At 35.5% G+C, this 23386-nt stretch overlaps 1 protein-coding gene and 2 long non-coding RNA genes across 9 annotated transcripts; 2 read left to right on the top strand and 1 right to left on the bottom strand.

Annotated features, from left to right (window-relative positions):
* The first annotated feature begins 243 nt into the window (after positions 1 to 243).
* Positions 244 to 9628, top strand: LOC131218973 (probable phospholipid-transporting ATPase 4). Of its 7 annotated transcripts, none has more exons than XR_009157941.1 (6): positions 4409 to 4531; positions 4694 to 4781; positions 5140 to 5248; positions 5740 to 6093; positions 7859 to 7979; positions 8067 to 8268. XR_009157941.1 is itself a non-coding variant. In XM_058213893.1 (5 exons), the coding sequence occupies exons 2-5, from the start codon at positions 4858 to 4860 to the stop codon at positions 8106 to 8108; spliced, it is 300 nt and encodes a 99-aa protein (XP_058069876.1). In that variant the 5' UTR covers positions 4409 to 4531; positions 4694 to 4857; the 3' UTR covers positions 8109 to 8268. The 7 variants fall into 7 exon arrangements, 2 of the variants coding, with proteins under 2 accessions (XP_058069876.1, XP_058069875.1); XR_009157940.1 differs by having other exon boundaries at positions 5069 to 5248; XR_009157938.1 differs by having other exon boundaries at positions 4694 to 4885.
* Positions 8333 to 8948, top strand: LOC131218974 (uncharacterized). Its single transcript, XR_009157943.1, has 2 exons — positions 8333 to 8649; positions 8741 to 8948. It is a non-coding gene; the product is annotated as an uncharacterized LOC131218974 (long non-coding RNA).
* LOC131218975 (uncharacterized) lies at positions 8588 to 9539 on the bottom strand. The gene is made up of 3 exons (XR_009157944.1): positions 9414 to 9539; positions 9128 to 9380; positions 8588 to 8694 (listed from the first exon to the last, which is right to left on the bottom strand). It is a non-coding gene; the product is annotated as an uncharacterized LOC131218975 (long non-coding RNA).
* Positions 9629 to 23386: the final 13758 nt, after the last annotated feature.

The raw sequence follows: 23386 nt of genomic DNA, 5'->3' as shown, positions 1-23386 counted from the left end.
TCCCGGATTTTCTCGTTAAATCACGACGAAGATCGGATGTTCTAGCTCTCAATTTCGTTTTTCGTGATTTGTTTGGAATTTCTTTGCTGTTTTTTGTTTTTTCTCGATCGAGAACCCTAGATCGTCTGGTTTAGAGAGGAATGCAGAGATTTTTTTATTTTTTTTTTGTGTTATTCTGTCAGATTCCCATAAAGAAGACCTTTGTGATTTCCTTGTTTGCAGATTTTGATTCTTTTCTCATGTTTTCGAGCTGCCAGAAGACCTTATCATTCAGATCTAGATCCAAATCCATTCTTTCTCTCTCTCTCTCTCTCTCTCTCTCTCTCTCTCGATTGGAAGAAGGAGAGCTGCTAGAAGACCTCCTTATCATTCAGATCCAGATCCAAATCAGTTCAAGGTAAGTGCAATTCTTTTCATTTCGCTCCTTCCGCTCCTTTTCTCTCGATCTCAAATTTGATCAGATTAGGAGAATAGTGAAAGATCTATTATGTATTATGTTTTTTAGGAGCATGCACTTCCTGCATCCCACTTCCCTCTGCTAGCAGAAAATGATCCTCATTGGAGATGGATGTGATTCATCTTCAATTTAGATAATTTTGCATTTGGGAGAGGTTGTGGATAATTAGTTGTAGCATGACAGGAGTGATCTATTTTTAATTAACCTTGTAGATCTTAGATTTATCTGTCTTTCCAGCTGTTTTTTTTTCCCAGTTTTCTTCCTAGAGTTGTGCCAAATTTCTAGTTGTTGTGCTGCTCTGCAAATTGAAATCTTCCATTTCCTTACTGTTTTGACTCTGTTTTTTGGTGATATGTTTTATTATTTTTGTCTGTTTCTATATCTATCTATCTATACATACAAACACACCTATCCAACTCATGCCATGCATAAATATACACGATACAGACACATTTTGATGATGTGATTTATTTTTGTATTATTTGTCTAATCTTCAGAACATTAGGACTGCGAGCTCGATGGGAAGACAATCAAGCTGCAGATTGTGAGTAATTTGGGAATATCCATTTGAATTTCTGCTATTTGTATGATTTTATTTCACTCTTGAATGTTTAAGTTATTGGGTTTTCTTGATGCCAATATATTTGCTTTGGTAAATCTAACTGAAATCCAATGGATGTTGTCCTTTTCGTCTTTCTTTTTTTTGTAAAAAATTTTAGTAGGTAAGTTGGGATCGAACTCTGGCTCCAAGAGTTGATCTTTATATTCATGTCTATGGGCATATCTTATCACTTCTTACTCATTAGTTGTTTGCTCTTATCATTTTTGGTACTTTGTCCAAGATAGGATGCCGGTTCAAATTGCAGGTAAGGCTTCGTTTGGATGGAGTTTCCTAGAAAATTATCTGGGGGAACACATGGGGCCCACAGTGCCACATGAGAATCCCTTTGTTATGCAAATAATGGGAAATTCTAAGTACTTGGAAGCCTGTATGCTCAAGAAAATTTTCGTCGGAATCTCCATCTATGTGAAACCTAATGCAAGTCTGCTGTCCATGCCAATAATTTGATTTTGTGTGATGGATTAGTTGAATGGCTGCTGATTTTTAATAAACATAACAGGCCTGTTTAGTTGGGTCAGACGGTGTACATCTTTTCCCCTTCTTTTTGTATTGGACATATATTAGGAAAAAAAAATTAGCTGGCAGTTTGGCACATATACATGTAACTACTGCAAGATATCCAATTGGTAATTGTTTTTGTGGTTTTAGAACTATATTTAGTTCACGTCACTTGATCGGAGGTGAATGAGGTTCGTATCAGCAGAAAGGAACCGAATACTAAGGATCCCACTACTGGTTGAGCATCGCCCTAAGCACATTTTGCCATTCAAAGAACAGGATTTCCATTTCTTCCATACAACACTGACAACAGGTTGTGGTAAAAGTTACTTGGCAAGGAAAAGCATCCCCCTTAAGACTTTTGTCTACCCATCATTGTGCTTTCGTACCGGAAAAGATTGGCTAGAAGAGAACTACTGAATTATCCATTTGCAATGAAAGCCACCATATTGTGCTTCTTGCCGCAGGGCTTCCTCATTCCCTCTTTATTTATTCTCTTTTGTTTGCTTAGTGGGACACTGCAGGACAAGAGCGGTTCAGGACCATAACCAGCAGTTACTACAGGGGCACATGGAATCATAGTAAGCATATATTCTTCATCTAATGACTTTTCAAATTTGATTCATGCTGGTACTCTCAGTTCTCCATCAAATTAGTTTTAAGTTACTTGCTATGAATGGCTTTACTAATTATAAGCACAATGTTTTAGCTTTCATTTTATTTGAAGTTATTATAATTTTTGTTGTAGGCCAATGATAATAATGTTGATGATGATTTATATTGCTATGAATGCCAGGTCAACCAAGGTGGACTCGATAGACTAATCAAACTTTCATCTATATTTTTTGAAGACCCATCTGTGCTACAAGAGGTACATTGAGAGATGAGTTGTGCCAGACTTAAAGTTGAATACATACAATAAGATAGATTGCTATGCACTTGCAAATCCATTACTTTAATGGAAAGCTGGAGTTGAGAAACTACTTACATGTTGTCTATGCAGGATGGCATGTGCACTACTTACATGTTGTCTATGCAGGATGGCATGTGCACTACATGCGAGACTTAAAGCTTAAGGAACTACTTACATGTTGTCTATGCAGGATGGCATGTGCACTACATGACTTTGCATGCACCTAGATTGGCTCAAAAAGTCCACACAATTATTAAAAAATAAAAAGGCCTATGCATAATTCATTTTACTCTTATTTTTATTTGTCTTGACCGAGTCTTGCACAAGAAATCTGAATCCTCATCGCACATTGGAGCATTGTTACAATGATCGTTTTTACATGTTGGTAGCTAACTCAATGTCACATAGCTACCACATGTACACTTAGTTTTTTTGAGATGGCAATCATTCATGGTGTGGATGTTTATGGGTTTTGTAATTTAATTAGGTGCCTCAGAGTTCAAGTGGCAGACTGAGTGAAAATACCCATATCCACATCCATAGCTCAAGTGGCAGACTGAGCGAAAATACCTCATTTTCAACATTGAGGTCTTGGCTTCGATTCCTTGGTGGGGGTGGCTAACAGTGAAGTTTGAACTGACAATGTTGTGTGTACTAACATGCTAACTGAAAAAGAAAAAAAAAAAAGGTGCCTTGTAGTTGACTATCTCTTCAACATAGCTCACCTGCCACATGTACAATTTTAAAGCGTCCAAGTATCAACCATCATACTTGGTTAGAGTATTAAATAACTCCTATTTAAAACTGTTTCCCTAACCCTCTTTCCCACATCTTGAAAACCATTGCATCCCTCTACACGCGAGTGCACCATTTGCAATAGTTTAGTAGAATAAGAAAGGAAAATTAAGGAAATTTTCTAATTGGGCTATTTAAATCCAAGTCCAATAGCTTGAATTCCCTTGATCTAGGGTTTCTATATATCATATTCCTTTGACCCTATCCAAGAAAGGAACTCATCTTATTTCTTTATTGGATAGATTACTAAAATTCCTTCCTTATATATATATATATATATATATATATATATATATATATAATATTAACAGTCAATTACATTCTTTTCAATGGTGAGTAAACCAGGATTGAATCATCTTCACAAAAGTGTCACACACCTCCATTCTTAATTTCTTTATCATTCAATTGATCTGTTGCATGTTCTTAATTGATCTTATTTAATTTATATTTTAATGACATCATTTATATTCTTTCTTAGAGGTCCAACTGTCTAGAAAGCTGGAGTTGAGAGAGGTGCCGAAACAACTATATGGAAATGAAGTGTTAGATCAAGTGAGCAAAATTAACATAATATTTGGAAAGAAGTTTGAAACCAAAGTTGGAAAGAAGAGAAATCGAGACGATAATAAGGAAAAGGGAAAGGCATCTTGTTGGAAAGAAGAGAAATCGAGACGATAATAAGGAAAAGGGAAAGGCATCTTGTTGGAAGAAGAGAAGTATCTTCTTTGATTTACCATACTGGGCAGGTAATATGTTACATCACAGCCTTAATGTGATGCACATCGAGAAAAATGTATGCGACAATGTTCTTGGGATGTTGTTGGACATCGACAGGAAGATGAAGGACAATGTGAAGTCTCGTCTGGACCTCCAAGAAATGAAGATAAGACGAACACTTCACCCAAAGTAGAGACCATCAGACAAAACATATTTGCCCCCCTTGCGTGCTTTACAATGGCGAATAAGGAGAAGGATGATTTCTGCAGAGTCATAAAGAACATGAAGGTACCAGATGGCTATGCGAGTAATATCTCACGATGTACCAATCTCAGAATGAAGAAGATTATAGGACTCAAGAGCCATGACACTCATGTTTTGATGTAAGTAATATCTCACGATGAACTCATTGGCTGCAACGGACCAAACTTCGGGCAATGTACTAAATGTAGAGGCTGACTCAGTATCCACTCCTAGGGATAGAACTGAGGCTGAGGGACCTCAGTTGAAGGTTCCGAAGAATCAATAGGTAGTTTTTTGCTGAGATTCATTTATGTGTGATCTTTTACATATATATTTATGTTTTATTACATTTCATGAGCTTTTTATAGTTCACCATCATGGGTTTTGTGATCCCTTTGTTTTTTGTAGTTCACCATCATTGAATAGTTGGTCCTTTTTTTTTTTTCAGGTCAAGTCGTATTTATGTGTATTTATGTGTTTGACATATGAAAGAATCCAAGAGCTGTTTTGAAATGAGGGTTGCAGATTGGAAAAAGGTGGGCCATGCTTTTTTGCTTCATGCTTTGTTTGCTAATGAACTTGGAGATCTAGGAATGTCTGATGGTTTGAACTATGAGAACCAAATTGATGTTGGATTCTTGTATGTAAATCATTGCCTTTCTATCTTTTGTAGTTATGTAGGAAAAATGTTTAGGCATTCCCATGTGTGATGCACCTGCAATTTACTAGTGTGTGCATGCTCATACACACAGTACAATTCCACACACATGGGAAACAAAGCACAATTCCTGATTCTTTTCAACTTCTTATTTTTCAAAAACAGGTGATTCCTTGCTCTTGCTTTTTGCGAAACTGCAACTAAAGTTCTTGTCTTGATGATGGTTTCAAAAACAGGCGATGCCAAGAACAACCACCTTGTGACTTCTCTATTGCTCAGTTCTGGTTTCTGGAGCGACTACTTGTCGTCCATGGGCACTGGTGCTATAAGAGGATTACCCAAATGGTAAGAACTACAAAATCCCTTCTTTCTCTACTTTCACTCAACACAAAATTGTATATTTATATGGGTTGCATGGCTAATTTGTACTCATGGAAACTACATTGCATTCAGATCTGTTATTTATTTTATAAGAATGTTTTATTTGAGTTTGGACTGGGTTGTTTTTTTGACTTTGGATGACACCTGTAATGTGTATGGCACAAGCATGGATATATCAATTCAAAGTGCTTCATTAGAATGCCTGATTTTGTGTTTCAACAAGAAGTATGTTTATTCATTTTGAAATACTTATTCTGCATTTTTGTCTACCTAATTTATGTTGATCTGTATGGCTGCATAGTTGGATAGTCTGCTGTGGTAGAACCCTCTCTTTTACACATGCTGCTCTAGGCTTTGATCAATGTTTTTTGGAGTTTTCTTTTTTTAACTGTTGGGAGGGTTATTGTGGTGTTCTGAGCTGCCTTATCAATGTTTGTTTTGCTGCATTCTTACAGGAAGAACACAGAGCTAGGGATCTATTTTATGCCCTTTGGGTTCCTGACCTTTTCATGAAAAGGGTGAACAACAATGGGGAGTGGTCATTGTTTTGCCCAAATGAGGCTCCAGGTTTATCTGATTGTTGGGGTGAGGAATTTGAAGAACTGTACACTAGATATGAAAGAGAGATAAGCTTGACTAGAGCTTGAAGTTTGAAAATTTTGGTACTTTCATTCAATGAAAATGTTACACATTGTCTTTGTATTTGTTGGACTCTGGGCAAGGCAAAAAAAGTTGTTCAGGCACTGACCCTATGGTTTGAAATTCTGAAATCACAGATAGAAACTGGAACATCGTATATGCTTTTCAAGGTATTTTACTAAGTGAACAAAAGATCCTCCATAATCATTTAAATCCCATGGTTGTGTGGTTTTAATGTTGATTTGTTTATTTAGGACACTTGCAATAGTTCACAGACTGTTGTTTTCATACCGTGCATTATCCCTTAATCAGATATCCATATTTGTGTTTTATTTTAAATGGTTGTGTTTTTGTAACAGGGTCATCATTTTCCCTTTTCATACCCTTTAGGAACAAGTCCTTGTATTGAGATGTTGGATACCTGAGGATACAATATGAATTAGTAATTCTCATGAATAAAAGGCCAATCAACTTGGAAGTTCCTTGCCCTCCTGTGGTGAATTGGATTAAGAGAAATCCAGGTCATGCTCATCTTATCACAGGAAAGTAGGGTGGGATCAATTGAGCTGCCTAGGAAAACAGAACATGAGGAGCAAAAAATATCGAAATGCACGTGGCGGGTATTTTTCTTGTTAATACCTGTGATCATAGCTTCTGGAGTTTCTCATTGTGATCATAGACAATTCCATGCCCCAGTCCTGTAGTTTTGGATGCCACTAACTATTAGTGTGATTCTATAAACTTTGAATTAGGGGTCTCGTCCATTCAGTCCATATGCTATGCCTTCACCAAATGGCAACACTGAGGCTTCTGTTAGTTACATGCTTAAACCAACCTTTATTTATTTATTTGTGTTTTTTTTTTTTTTTTTTTTGGTTAGGCATGCTATATGTGTGGTATGATAGATATGTGAAATGTTGTTTGTATAAATGGATCATGACACATTTTTCCATAGGGCTTGGAAATGGATGGTAAGTCATCTGAAGGTAAGGAAAAGGGACCCATGAAGAGATCAAAAGGAAGTTTAGGCAGCTTGAATATGCTTATGGGCAAGGATAACAGTGAGCTGGGTAAAACATCTGGAGCATTTGGGAATGGATTTGTCTCCCAAAGGTTTTATTGATACCCAGGAGATTATTTCCATCATCATAATTTATTTAAGATGTTTTCGCACCCATTCAATTGCATACTGACTACAGCTGATAATTGAAACAAAACCTGAAATTTGTAGTGGTGACAGTGCAAGTGAAGGTTCCAGTGAAGGAAGTGCATATATGGAAGCTTTCAACTTCAGTAAAAGATGAGTGCATATATGACTTTGTGAGTCCAATGCCTTTTCAGAAATGCAATTTTAGTTGGAGCATATGCATAAAGCATCATTGTCACTGTTTTGGATGTAAACACTACCCAGACATTTCGTATTCATAATTTCCACTCATCATGTGCAGGACACACAATAGAAGGCAAGCGGTGGGAAAGATTCTTTGGAAGGTAGATTTATAAAAAATGTTCCTCCCTGTCATTACATGGACATTTTTCAATATTGAGTAGGGTACCATAATCTATGAATTGTAGCTGATGCGTCTAAGAATGGGAGTTCCATCTGTGGTCCTAAGAATGGTGTGGCTCGTAGTCCATCACAAATAATGTTGAATCAAACAATGCCTGTCATGCCAATGGCAGCACTTGTGTAAGTTGCGTGCTTGTATGGTTAAGCCTCGGTACGGAATTATTTACTGGCACTCTCATGCGGAAAACTTCATTCTTGTTATGCTTTTCTGTATATGTTACTTGACTATCATAAGATAACTATATGTACAATTCTAGAGTTTGGGATTTTATGTTTGCCAGAAACAACTAGCAGTTTTGTATCATCTCAAGATGTTGGTGGGCATAACTGATTATGTTGCATGTTTCTCATGCCCTTGTAAACAGGCTCTTCACTACAGTCCAGGATTCTTTAGGATTAACATATGATGTATCCTTTGAGCTAAGCCAGTTTGATAGGTTGAAACTCAGGTGGTATGTGGTCTCAGTAACTTCAACTCCTGGCAAGGTAACAATCCAGAGTACATCCATGTGCTGACTTAAATTCTTGTATTCTTTAGTCTGTTTACCTCTAATTCTTTCCTTTATCATACAGGTCTATAAAGCTGTTGTGTTGATGCATGTAAGAATGTTCTGAGAGGTTTACATGACAGCAAGATTGCCCTAAGGGAGCTGGATCGGATTAGTATTTTCCCTTTGCTCACCTCACCTTATCCCAATTTTCTTGCAATACTACCACAATCTTTTGTTTAAGGGGCCAATTGGAGCCTTTTAAAATCAACTAGATTCCTTTTGAAGCATAGGTTTCCTCTAAGCATGCATCGGGTTACTATACACAGATCTTAAAAGTGGGATCTTAAAAGTGGAAATGATTATATGCAAGTAGGAGATTATTAAAAAAAAAAAAATCCTCATAGGTTATTAACATGATTAATAGAACTAAGTAGGATTTTTTTTTAAAAATAAAATAAAATCCTCATAGGTTATTAACATGATTAACAAAACCAAATAAATGGGTTCAAATCATTTATATAGGTTATGAGATTCAATAGCATTCTTGAGTTATTTATTATCACCATTATGTTAGCTCAACTTGCTTGCTTTTTCTACCTTAGCGCTCACAACAGCCGTCACAGTTGCAGAGATTCTGAAGAAAAAAGGGCTGGCTATTGAGAAGAGTAAGCCCAACTTGGGTTGTTGCCTATCATGTTCCCTTGTTAACACTTGCGAATTACAAATAATAATAATCTATTTTTCCATCATGAGCAGGGATTTTGATGTCTACAGTTGACATGAAGGATGAATCCAAGGGCTGTCTCATTCCAAAAGCGAAGGTTGGCACTGTTAATGCTAGTTTTTAATATTTGTCATGTCAAATTAATCATCCTTACTACCTTCTTCTTCTTCTTCTTTTCTTATTTGAAGTGATCAAATTCAAATACCCATGCTTTTTTAACCAGCATGGTTGATTATTTCTACGGTTTTATCAAACCACTCCCCTCCATTTCTTTCAGGAAGACGCAAGCATATATAATTCTTCTCTTTGGCTACACTAGTTACTTGATCTCAACAACCAGACTCCTGTTTACTTTTTATTTTTGGGAGGTAGTTGTTTGCATACAATGATGCTTGTAGTTGTAATGTTTCTGTTCTTACTTGTTATAGATTGAGGTATTGCTGGGGAAGACTGAGAAATTCGATGATCTGATTTTTGCCGTTGTTGCCAAAGGGAGGTAGTTGGAGACAATAAAGCTTGATGGCAAACGATAGCTCTGGAGTTCCATCATATTCTAATTTTCATTTCTTTTTTCTTCCTGGTGTCCTGTTTAAGTGATAGAGGTTATGAAATTTTCAAGTAGAGCTGCTGCTGTCATTAACTGAAAAGAGCAGAGTTGAGAGAGGCCTTTTTCTTTTCTCCTTTTATGGGAGTTGTTGATGATACAGAATCTGTTGTTTGGTGGTCAGACTGTTGTTGTATTGTTTGAGTCTTGTTTCAACATCTTCCTTTGACTGATGCTGACTGATTGACAGCAAACAGTAAAAGCTTTGGTGATCTTCCATCTTTATTATTTCCAAAGGATATGGGGCAGACATTGCCTTAACTGGTATTGTCCATAATCTGAAAGTAGATCCTTCTTCTGAAGCCATTGATTCCAACGTGGTATGTGGTTTTCTTAGTGTTTTATAGTTTTGATTTCTCTTTAGTGATATACTTTCACTTTATATGGTGAACTAAATCTTTATCGGCTTTTTCTTTGGGCAAAATGATGTTAAAAATTGAATTTAGCCTCAGTTGATGCCAACAAAGGCTAAATTTATCTTTAGTCTCAATTTTGCCTTAGTTACCTAAACTGAGACTGTAACTCCCGTGGCTTAAGGGTTTAGCCTCGGTTGTTGAGAACCAAGGTTAAAAATAGATTTAGCTTCGGTTGGAGGCAATTGAGGATAAAATTTGGATTTAGTCTCAGTTGAAAACAATGGAGGCTAAAATTTTGATTTAACCTCATTTCAAGAAAATTGAAGCTAAAAAGGTATTTAGCCTCACATGAAGAACCGAGGCTATAAAAGTCATTTTAGCCTTGGTTGCTAAAACTGAGGCTAAAGCCTTTAGCCACAAGGGTTTCAACTTCGGTTTGGATAACTGAGGCAAAACTGAGGCTAAAGGCTTTACCCTCACTTTTTAACCTTTTTAGCCACAGTTTTGAACCGAGGCTAAAACCCCATTTTCTTGTAGTACTATAACCTAACCTAAACCTAAACCTACAACCCGAACCCGATTTCCTAAACCTAAACCTTAGCGTATTCTCAAATCCCTAAACCTAAACCTACACCTAATCCTAATCTCAACTCCCTAACCTAAACCTAAACCTAAACTTGAAAACCGAAACCTAAACCCGATCCCGAACCTGAACCCGATTTACTAAATCTAAACTTATAACCTTAACTTAAACCTAAACCTATTCTCAAATCTTAAAACCTATAACCTATATAACCTTAACCTAAACCTAAAACTTAACCTATAACCTAAACCTAAACCTTAACGTATTCTCAAATCTCTAAACCTAAACCTACACCTAATCCTAATCTCAACTCCCTAACCTAAACTTAAACCTAAACTTGAAAACCCAAACCCAAACCTAAACCCGATCTCGAACGCGAACTCGATTTCCTAAACCTAAACTTATAACCTTAACCTAAACCTATTCTCAAATCCCAAAACCTATAACCTAAACCTAAACTTAAACCTTAACCTATAACCTAAACTTATAACCTAAACTCAATTTCCTAACCTTAACCTATAACCTAACCTAAACCTAAACCTATAACCCGAACCCGATTTCCTAAACCTAAACCTTAACATATTCTTAAATCCCTAAACCTAAACCTACACCTAATCCTAATCTCAACTCCCTAACCTAAACCTAAACCTAAACTTGATAACCCAAACCTAAACCCGATCCCGAACACGAACCTGATTTTCTAAACCTAAACTTATAACCTTAACCTAAACCTATTCTCAAATTTCAAAACCTATAACCTAAACCTAAACTTATATAACCTTAACCTAAACCTAAAACTTAACCTATAACCTAAACCTTAACCTATAACCTTAACTTATAACCTAAACCTATAACTTAAACTCAATTTCCTAAACCTTAACCTATAACCTAACCTAAACCTAAACCTATAACTTAAACCTGATTTCCTAAACCTAAACCTTAACGTATTCTCAAATCCCTAAATCTAAACCTACACCTAATCCTAATCTCAACTCCCTAACCTAAACCTAAACCTAAACTTGAAAACCCAAACCTAAACCCAATTCCAAACCCGAACCCGATTTCCTAAACCTAAACTTATAACCTTAACCTAAACCTATTCTCAAATCCCAAAACCTATAACCTAAACCTAAACCTAAACCTTAACCTATAACCTAAACTCAATTTCCTAAACCTTAACCTATAACCTAACCTAAACCTAAACCTATAACCCGAACCCAATTTTCTAAACCTAAACCTTAACATATTCTCAAATCCCTAAACCTAAACCTACACCTAATCCTAATCTCAACTCCCTAACCTAAACCTAAACCTAAACTTGAAAACCCAAACCTAAACCCAATTCCGAACCTGAACCTCATTTCCTAAACCTAAACTTATAACCTTTACCTAAACCTATTCTCAAATCTCAAAATCTATAACCTAAACCTAAACCTAAACCTAAAACTTAACCGATAATCTAAACCTTAACCTATAACCTTAACTTATAACCTAAACCTATAACTTAAACTCAATTTCCTAAACCTTAACCTATAACCTATTCTAAACCTAAACCTATAACTCAAACTTGATTTCCTAAACCTAAACCTTAACGTATTCTCAAATCCCTAAAGCTAAACCTACACCTAATCCTAATCTCAACTCCCTAACCTAAACCTAAACCTAAACTTGAAAACTCAAACCTAAACCCAATCCCGAACTCGAACCCGATTTCTTAAACCTAAACTTATAACCTTAACCTAAGCCTATTCACAAATCCCAAAGCCTATAACCTAAACCTAAACCTAAACCTAAACCTTAACCTAAACCTAAACCTTAACCTATAACCTAAACTTATAACCTAAACTCAATTTCCTAAACCTTAACCTATAACCTAACCTAAACCTAAACCTATAACCCAAACCCGATTTCCTAAACCTAAACCTTAACGTATTCTCAAATCTCTAAACCTAAACCTACACCTAATCCTAATCTCAACTCCCTAACCTAAACCTAAACCTAAATTTGGAAACCCAAACCTAAACCCGATCTCGAACCTGAACCCGATTTCCTAAACCTAAACTTATAACCTTAACCTAAACCTATTCTCAAATCTCAAAACCTATAACCTAAACCTAAACCTATATAACCTTAACCTAAACTTAAAACTTAACCTATAACCTAAACCTTAACCTATAACCTTAACTTATAACCTAAACCTATAACCTAAATTCAATTTCCTAAACCTTAACTTATAACCTAACCTAAACCTAAACCTATAACCCGAATCCGATTTTCTAAACCTAAACCTTAACGTATTTTCAAATCCCTAAACCTAAGCTTACACGTAATCCTAATCTCAACTCCCTAACCTAAACCTAAACCTAAACTTGAAAACCCAAACCTAAACCTGATCCCGAACCCGAACTCAATTTCCTAAACTTAAACTTATAGGTTATAGGTTAGGTTTAGGTTAAGGTTTAGGTTTTAGGTTTATGTTATAGGTTTTAGGTTTAGGTTAATGTTTAGGTTTAGGGTATTTTTGTTTATGATGTTAAGCTTATATGTATTTATGCGTGAATGAATGTGATGTGGATAAGATTGTTTGTTTTTGGATGAATGTAGTTTATGTTTGGATGGATTTACTAGTTTGGGTTTAGATGGTTGTGAATGTGAATATGATGAAATATATTATATAATAGTTGTATATCAGGATGAATATAATGAAATATATTGTAACAAGTGTATATTAGGAATTTTGTGCTGGAATATATATATATATATATTTAAAAGAGACTTTTAGCGACGAAACTTTTTGCAGCTAAAAGTTTTGCAAAATATTTTTAGCGAAGAAAATTTTCGTAGCTAAAAGTTTTGCAAAATATTTTTGGTGACGAAAATTTTCGATGCAAATATTTTAGCGACGAAAATTTTCGTAGCTAGAAGTTTTGGAAAGTTATGTATAAATTTTTTAGTGACGAAAAGTTTTGTAGCTAAAAGTTTTTGCAAAATATTTTTATTGACGAAACTTTTTGTAGCTAAAAGTTTAACATTCATTTTTTAGTGACGAAAATATACGTTGTTAAAAGTTTTGCAAAAGTTTTTTGTGACGAAAATTTTCATCACTAAAAAAACTTTTAGTGTCCCTAAAAACTTCCATTTAGTGATGATTTAAATTTCCTTCGGACTTTTAGCAACGAATTTAGCAACGAAAATTTTCGTTGCTAAAACGTTTTAGCTACGAAAATTTAGCTTTTAGTGACGAAAAGTTTCGTCGCTAAAGGTAAGATTTCTTGTAGTAACCAAGTTCGTCATTAAGACGGTGGATACAACCTAACAATAACTAAGTTCTAAGCTGAAAAATCGGTTGCAGCCTTCCGTTGGAAACCTAGATGATCCTCCTCATAGTCTAGCAGCCTCGTGTAGAGGAAGGGTTCTATACCTTGAAAAAACTTACAATCCAAGTTCAGAGTAATGTTTCACTAATGAGCAATATTGGAAAGAGTTTCCTTATACTATGGATAGGCATGCGTGGAGACATAAATAATAGCATTACACTAATGTTGATTTGATTAAGTTGGTGAGGGTGTAGCCTCTCTCTTTTCTTTTTCCTTTTAACACGCACACACACCGCTACACACTCATGCTGTAGTGGGATTTCACCACCTATGGGTACTCGAACCCTTGATCAGGTGTTGAAACTCTTAAGAGTCTACCACCGGAGCAAGAGAGAGGACCCGTAGCCTCTCATCTCCTACTGCATATAGATGGTAGTTATTTGCATCTCCTACTGCATATAGATGGTAGTTATTTGCTTTATTGTTTAATCGCATACGTTTGGTATTCTTTTTATTCCTTACGGGGGTGTTTCATTTCAAAATTTTCCTCACAAATACACCGGAATAAACAATTATAGCATGTTATCATCATTTGAAAGGCGTGTGAAACACGACTCCATTTTCTTTTCTTTTACTACTTGAAAATATGTTATAATGAGAGATAGGAATGCTATTTTATTCCAAATCCCATTTTGATATATGAGAGATTATGACTGCAGTGAGATGTGACGATTCTCCATCATCTTTCTACTCAAGACTATAGAGGCTTATGCACCCTCATCCCCCCACAAATAAATATCCCGAACCCACTGATTGGAAAATGCAGCACCATCTTTATGAATAAGTTCACCACAAGTATGGACATCACAGATTTGTTCCCTCTCCTTTATCTTTTCCTTCTTTGTTGAACAAAGACACTGTGCATGTGTGTTTTTTTTTAGATCCATTGTATGTTTTTTTAACATCCGTGTCGCATGTTGTCGAATTGTATGTTTTCTTTGTCGCCATCAAATATACGAAGTTTGGTGGATGAGCAGCATCATGCGGAGGATCTAGACTCATACGGAGTAGCACAAGCATGAATACCAAACTCTTCTACGATAATCTCCTTCTTAGCAAACCTATTTTTTTGTAGACCCTTTTTTTCTTTGTCCTTATATTCCTTCTTCATGTTTTAGATTACAGAGAAGGCCACAACTAGTAGTTCCAGCCCATGTTGAAGGAGCAAAGAAATTTCGAAGGAAGTTTCGGAGTTCATCAATGTATGAAAGGTTCAAAGACATCATAAATGGCTCTCAACGACACTTTTGAATAGTGCAACTATATGATTTTTTCTTTTTTTTTTTTTTGAAAAATCAGTATAAAAGACATACTCTTGGCAATGGCAATCTAGGTTTGATTTACCTAAAGTGTCGTTGTAAAAAATATTGGTGGCGAACACACAATGACATAAAACCTTTGCATGTTTCCCACCATCAGAAAAAAAATGAACAGTATGATGGATCATTATTTTCTTGTTGATTCAAATGTCGATTGTTGGCTTATGTACTTTTGGAGGAAGTTTCGATATTGGAAACCTAGTTGGGGCCCTTTGTCATGTTCACTTCAACTCCACTCTATCCATTCATCTTGCCACCCAACCCATGTTACGTTTTTTTGACACAAAAAAGGTCATGGATTGCCTATGAAAGGCTATCATAGGGAATTATTACGCTGTGAAGCTATGTGGGATCCACAATATGTTTGTGATAAATCCACCCCGTCTATCTTTTTCCCATCTTAGTTTCGTGACACGAGAAAATAAAAAAATAAAAATAAAAAATGAGGCCGAACAAAAAATGAAGTGCTTAACAAGAGAGGAAATAGTAGGAAAAAGAAATGTTTACCATTGAAACCATCCTAGGGTCCATCTTGATGCTTATATGCTATCCAAACCATTTATAAGTTCAATCCCACTGGGATGAACTGAAAACGCAAATAACTTTGCCTGACGCAAAACTTCTTTGTGTTCATGACTGTTTCAAGGTACATTTATTTCCCCATTTTTTTCATTTCGTGTGGCCCACGCATGAGTTTTGAATCTACCTCATTTTTTGATATCTTGTCTTAGAATGATCTGGGAAAATGGATGGACGTAGTGGGTTTATCAGAAGCATCATAATAGACCCCATCTAGCTTCCCAACTCAGGAACGTCCTATGAATGCCATTCATACGCAATCTAGATCCAAAAAAAAAATTTAAAGGATGAACCATTACTCTAATTGGCCTCACGAGAAGAAATTAGTGCAGTTTCAATTGCCAACCATTGAAAACTTTCTTGATGGCGACGTTCACCTCTGTTTGTCATAACCGTTGGTAACGTCATTTCCCAAGGTATGAACTGAAACACGAGAAGCAAATGTCCATGCATAACTTCTATATACAGTAAAGAAGTTTGAATGGTGTTCGTTCATTCCATATTGTCTCTTCTGGTTTGACGTACTCCATGTGTGGATCCTCCTTGCAAACATGACAGATGATCCCTGAATAATGCCATGTCTCAAGAAGAACTTCTGAGACGACCTTCTGCAATGAAAATGCATTTTAATGAATGGGGCATGCCATGTAAATTTTTTTTGGATCATTACAATCTTAGAATATATGGCCCACGTATGACATTGATTGTCAGGGCAACAGAGCGGATGATCGGGATTGATCACTCAAGCTACAGGTGGGGCCCATGGGGGTGCGATGTATGCCTTATAAACAGGTGTTAGTGCACTGATTTGTGCATCTTGTTTGTTAATCATGTGAGTCTTTATATCATGTAGTTGGTTGAGCCCTTGGAAGCTAAAGACCGAAGACACAAGACGTTATGAGCATTAAAGAGCAAAGAACAGGTAAATGTAGTGCATTGGTGATCCTAACCCTTGACCCAAAACAACCCCTTTAACTTTTATATAATCCTCAGCCTTATAAGTAAACCTTGTTAATCATCTCTTATCCTTAGAAGCTTAATTGGAACATGATAAGTAAGACTATAAGAGGTGCAAAGCTACTATGAAATTATATTCCCAAAATAACAGACTTTTGAGTAGTGCTCGATCTCATCAAGCAGTTCTCGAAGGGTCTTCGATGGCATCGAAGATCACTCGATGGAATTGAGTAGATAACTCGGATCTGTTCAGCAGAGTGATCTTTTATCTGAGCTATTCGATGGCATCAAGGACCTATTGAAAGGTCTCCTCGATGCCATCCAAGTCCACTCGATGGCATCAGATAGCAAAGTGAAAACTATCTAATAATAATTCAGCTGAAAATCTAATTTTCTCAATGACATCGAAGATGCACTCGATGTCATCGATAGAGTCGTTATCTACCCATTTTTTTTATTGTTGGAGCTTGAACTCCTTATAAAAGTCATTTAGTTCTTGGGCATTTTGATGGATTTTTAGTGCAATAGAAGCTTAGATAATTTTATGATCACATCCACCATCCCAAGCCCCTTAGCCCGTGAGATCTAAATTATCTTCCTTGTGATTTATCACATGTAAGAGGATTCTATCCTCAATGATAAAGATGAAATTGTTCTTTACCTTGTTTGAAAGATTAGACTTGAAACAATAGTTAAATCCTTATCTAAATTCTTTAGCACACCCATTTAGGTGAATCCTCTAGGCATTATAACTTCCTATTAGTTGTACGATATTTTGCCCAACCTCTAGGCATTGGAGCATTGCATGCAATGTGTTTGATCTTGAAATTGAAGCATTAGCAATGAATCAATATCATGATCGGGGGAGCAATTTGGGAGCAGATTCAAGCATATGAGAGCTTTGAAGAAACGACTCAAGAATAATGCATCAACAAGGCTTATATATGAGCTAATTTGATGGATTGAACTCAAATATGCACCAATTTATGGAAATGATGTGTAATGGGGAGTTCATGACCAAAGATTCCGAAGAGGCAGGGGATTAGTTTGATAGTGTGGCTGAAAACGTACAATTATGGGATACCACCAACAAATCAAGTAATGTCAAGCCTAAACCTAAAGAGAAAGGAGAATATACGTCCTTAATGAAGATGACAGTGTTAATGCTAAGATTGCAAGCCTCACTCAAAAAGTTGAGGCCATGTAACTAAGGAAAATAGAAGCGGTCCAACCCATCGATGCGGTTGTCGAGAGTGCTTATGGCATATGTGAGAGCGATGCACACCTTATAAAGGATTGTCCCACAATCTCAACTTTTCAGGATGTGTTATCAGCCCAAGTAAATGCCATGAATGCTTTCAACGCCCATTCAATGTGCCTAATTTTAACACATACAATTCTAGTTAGCATAATAATCCCAACTTTAGTTGAAAAATGGGTCAACCACCAATACAAGTACTCCTCCCCAATGGCCTCCACCCATACCTCAAAATGCATTTTGTACATGCAACCACAAAAGAGGACACGTTACAAGCATTCATGCAAGAGAAAATGTAATTTAACTAAACCATTATGTAGGCCATAAACGATCTTAAAATGTTGGTTTCTAGGATTGAATCACACTTGACTGTTAGAGAAAAAGAGACCTTTTTGGCCCAACCTCAGTTTAACCCAAAAGGATAATATGAGGTGAGTGATTTTAACCCTCATAACCCACATGTGGAATAAGCCAAGTCCATCACTACTATTAGAAGTGGAAAGGAATTTGACAAGACTATCCTGATAAAGGGTAACATGCTAAGGATTCAGATGAATCTAAAAGCGATGATAGACCCAGTGTCGCTCCACATTACAAAAAGCCGGTGCATGAGTACAAGCTTGCGACCCCGTTTCCCTAACGCCTTCTCTCATCAAAGTGCCCATCTGAAAAATCAAAATATTTTGGAGGTTTTCTAACAAGTAAAAATCAACATTTCCTTATTAGATAGGATTAAGCAAATCTCATGCTATGCCAAAATTCTTAAGGACCGTTGAATAGTAAAACATAAATTAAACATGCAAAAGAAGGCCTTTTTGACGAAACAAGTGAGCATCATCATTAAATAAAATGTTCCTCCAAAATAGAAAGGCTCGGGTAGCCCTACAATCTCATGTATTATAGAGAATTACTAGATTGAACAAACCTTGTTAGACTTGGGGGTAACTGTTAACCTCATTCCCTACTTTGTGTATGAATAATTGGGGCTTGATGAATTAAAACCTACCAAGACAACCCTCCAACTTGTTGATTGATCTATTCGTACATCGATAGGAGTAGTTGGGGATGTGTTAGTCCAAGTTGATAAGTTCTACTACCCGGTAGACTTTTTTGTCTTAGACACAGTCAATTATCAATGCTAGCACTCAAATTTTGATCATTCTAGGACATTCATTCTTAGCCACTTTAAATACAATAATTAATTGCCAGAATGTAGTGATGAAATTGTCCTTTAGAAACATGACATTGGAAGCGAATATGTTTAACCTTTGCAAACAACGAAGGGATGTAGATGAGATCCACGAGATAAACATTATTGGCACACTCGCGGAAGATGTGCTTATTTTGACTACAATCTTTGATCCCTTAAAAGCTTGCCTCACTCACTCTATGGATTCTGATGATCATATGATATTACAAATAGTGTCCGCATTGTTAGATTTTGCATCGTTGTTCACAACTAACTAGTGGAAGACATGCTTTAAAAAATTACCCCTAACTGACATAAAGCCTCTACCGTCTAGCATATAGGCATCAAAGCTTGACCTAAAACTTTTGCCATCTGAACTGAAATATGCTTATTTAGGTCAAGATAACACATTTTCCGTGGTTATTTTCTCACATCTAGAAAAGCACCAAGAGCTTGAGTTGATTCAAGTACTTAAGGAACATGAAGGAGCCATCAGATGGACGATTATGGATCTTAAGGGAATTGATCCCTTGATTTATACTCACTGCATATACCTTGAGGAGAATGTTAAATCCACTCGGCAACCACAATGTCGGTTAAATCCAAACACAAGGAAAGTGGTTAAGACTGAGGTGTTAAAACTATTAGATGTAGGTATCATCTACCCAAATTTTGATAGTCAATGGGTGAGTCCAACTCAATTGGTTCCTAAGAAATTCAAAATCACCATCATTCCCAATGCGAACAATGAACTCATCCCAACCCGAGTTACAACTGAGTGGAGGATGTGTATTGATTATAGGAAGTTAAACACCGTGACAAGGAAAGACCATTTTCCTTTATCATTCATTGATCAAATATTAGAGAGGTTGTTGAGTCATTCGTACAAGTGCGATACCAACTTAATGGACTATGTAAAATAAAAGAAGATTTTCCACCGAGGTAAGAAACTTTTTCTGGTATGATTCATATCTTTTTAAATATTGCTCAGACGAAATTATTAGGAGATGCATGCCAAATAATGAACAATCTAAAGTAATCTTATTTTGTCACTTCTATGCATGTGGTGGATATTTTTCAGCAAGAAAAACCATTGCAAAAAATTTGCAGTGCAGTTTTTACTGGCCTAATATTTTTAAGAACACACATGTGTTTTGTAATTCATGCGAGCAATGCTAGAAGCTAGGGGCGATGTCTCATAAAAATATGTTTGCCTTGAACACAATATTGAGTATTCGATTGTTGGGGCATTGATTTCATGGGACCATTTTCCTCATCCTTTCGATACCTCTAGATACTTTTAGTCGTTGATTATGTTTTAAAATGAGTAGAGGCCATCCCTTGTAAAACCAATGACTACTGAATGGTTCTACGATTTCAAAAAGAAAACATTTTATTTAGATTTAGTTTGCCCAGAGCCATCATAAGTGATTAAGGCTCTTACTTTCGTAATCAGCCTTTTGAAGCTTTAATGAAGAAATATGACATTACACATAAAGTGAGTACCTCCTATCATCTAAAAATAAGTGGCCAAGTAGAGATTTCAAATAGAGAGATTAAAAACTCATTGAAAAAAATAGTAAATCTTAATCATAAGGATTAATCTCTTCGACAAACCGATGCATTATGAGCTTACCGTACAACTTTTAAATCCCTCTATTGGTATGTCAGCTTATAGACTTGTCTATGGAAAAACTTTTCACTTGCCTATGGAGTTGGAACATAAAGAAATGGGGCTATCAAGACGTTCAATTTCAATCTAAACAAGGCTAGCTCGCTATGCAAACTCTAATTGAATGAGTTTGAGGAGATCCAGAATGAAGCATATGAGAATAATAAGATGAACAAGGAAATGATGAAGATATTCCATGATAAGAATATCTTTAGGAAGAATTTTAACCCACGTCAGAAAGTCCTCTTGTGTAATTTGAGAGCACATCTCTTTCCGGGTAAGTTGAGATCCCGATGGACTAACCTTTTCATTGTTAGAATTGTTTATCCTCATGGGGTTGTCGAGATAAAAAATCCTAAAAATGGTAATGTTTTTAAAGTAAATGGCCAGAAATTGAAACCGTTTGTGGAAAATTTTTCTTCAGAGGACATGTCCATACCTCTGGAAGATCCTGTCTACCAAGATTGATCTTCTAATATGATGGAGATCCATTTCCACTATTTTCTTAGAAATTAGTTTCGTTAGTAGAGTATGTTGTTTTGTTTGTTTTGTTTTTAGTTGTTGAAGCACCAATATATGAAGTTCGCATTCTGTATTCATTGCCCTTTAAGAACTTTTCATATACTCTTTATTTTGTTTTTCTTATGTTATTTACATTGAATATAGTTCATACATTGAGGACAATGTAGAATTTAGGTTATGGGGTAGGGTTTCCATTCCTTTGAAAAAAATCTTCAAATTTTGGCGAATTGAAAACTTTTAAGCTAAAATTTTTAAAATTTGTAAAGCTTGATTTCTATAAATTCAAGAGATTTTGAAGATACTTTAATGATTGGAATGATAATGAAGCTAGTGTTGAGAATTTTTGAGGCCCGTAGTCTGGTTACTTAGTAGATTTCAAAATTGAGTTTCTCTTTATTGATTCTTAATTGAAAATTTTGTAAACATGGATTGAGTCATGAATTTTCATATTTCTCATCTAGCTTATATATTAGAGTTTAAGTTTGATACTAAATTATTAATTTGATGATTATTGAGAATGGTAGGAATCAAGCTTAAAGAATTTGTCCTTCATGTTCGAAGAAAAAAATAGTAGTTTTCATTGAAAAAGGCTAATTGTTGAAGTGTCCATGAAAAGAGAGTTGGGTATATAAAAAAGAGAAAAAGAAGGTTTGAATGAAAATAAATGGACAATAGAGTTAAAGTTGTCGATGGAAAAATCAAAAGCTAGTGGAAGAAAGTGTTAAATTGTAAGCCAATTTTTGGTTTAGGCTTCGGTTGATCTGTATATTCCAATGGATTATTAATGTTAACATAAAATTACGAAACTGAACCTTTGATTATGTTAAGTCTAGACATTACTGTGCACTCACGAAACTCAATGTTTAGGATTTTTTTAATTATAGGGTTAATACGTTAAACTTAATTTGAATATTTGCTACATGCTAGAATTTGGATGGATGTTATGCTTAACACTATTGTGCCTTGAAACTCTATTACTTGGACTTAAAAAAAAAAAGATTAATGGATTTTATAGAATGAACTTTTTAAAAGAAAATTGATTTGGATTCGAAATATCTTTTGCATATTTTTCTTGGGACTATCAAAATGGTGGTTTAGGGGTGTGTTGAAACTCAAATATTGCATATTTATCCTATGAACTGCACTAGTTTTTATGCATTCTGCTAATTTGATATACTAGATATGTTTTCCACATGCAAGGTGATTTCGAAACAAAGTAAGAATACATGCTTGAATTGGTAGAATTAAAGCTCAAAGGAAGTCAAGATAAAGAAATGAAGTTTTGGAGGATTTTCACGATAACACCAAGTGCTAAAGGTCCAAAGAAATCTAGAACCAAGACAATGGAAATGAAGGAAATCAAACTACAAAGAATCGAAGAAATCTGCAGATGTTTGATCGCTCGAACTCAGGGTTCAATCGATTGAATATGTGTTAAGTTGTTTTGAGCGAAGGCTCAATTGAATGTGAATTATTCGAATTAATTTCAAAACTCTCTGGACTATTTTTGAGGTGTTAAATCGATCGAGGATGGAGTTCAAGCTATTAACACAGGATTTGAAATTTAAAAAGTTGTTGCTGGATAGTTTTGGGACTTCTCGAGCAATGGGTTTGATCGATCGATGGACGATGCACACAACTGCATAATTCAAAGTAAGTTTATGATTTTTGTGAGGTGATGCATAAGATGGATTGTAAATCTTATAAATAGGGGTTCATAGAAATGCTTATGTATCAAATTAGGGTTTATAAAGGAGAGATAGAAGGATCGAAGCTTTTTCAAGCGTCGTTCTTCCATCTAAATCTTGATTCTAGTTTGTTTTCTATTTTTTCTTTTAATTTTCTCCTAAGATGTTTGCCATGTTACGCTAATCTCTTAGAAAAAGCTAAGAGATGAACCTTTTGATAGATATTTGATATTTAATTAATTTTTAATATATAAAATGTACGAGTTTATGTTGAATTGTGATTAGATTTGATTGAATTCCGAGATTGGAGAAGGAATCAATCTATAAAATTGATCGATCTGTTGTTGCTTCTAAGTACAATGAATGCTTGTGATTCCCTATAATTGATTACTTAGATCTTTATGAGTGTTAAATATTACATATTTCCCCTTGGTTATACCTTGGTTTTATGAACATGAAGGTGTTTAATTGATCTATTTTTACATGTTTTCTCTTACAAGGTGATTTTGAGAGCTTAAGGTGAAAATGATGCTTAAAGTATGCATTTGATGTTCTAAGAATTATCGAATAGAGG

This window comes from Magnolia sinica, chromosome 11, assembly GCF_029962835.1.
Source record: "Magnolia sinica isolate HGM2019 chromosome 11, MsV1, whole genome shotgun sequence".
In the NCBI taxonomy this organism is placed as follows: domain Eukaryota; kingdom Viridiplantae; phylum Streptophyta; class Magnoliopsida; order Magnoliales; family Magnoliaceae; genus Magnolia; species Magnolia sinica.
This window is presented reverse-complemented; position numbering and strand designations above follow the sequence as displayed.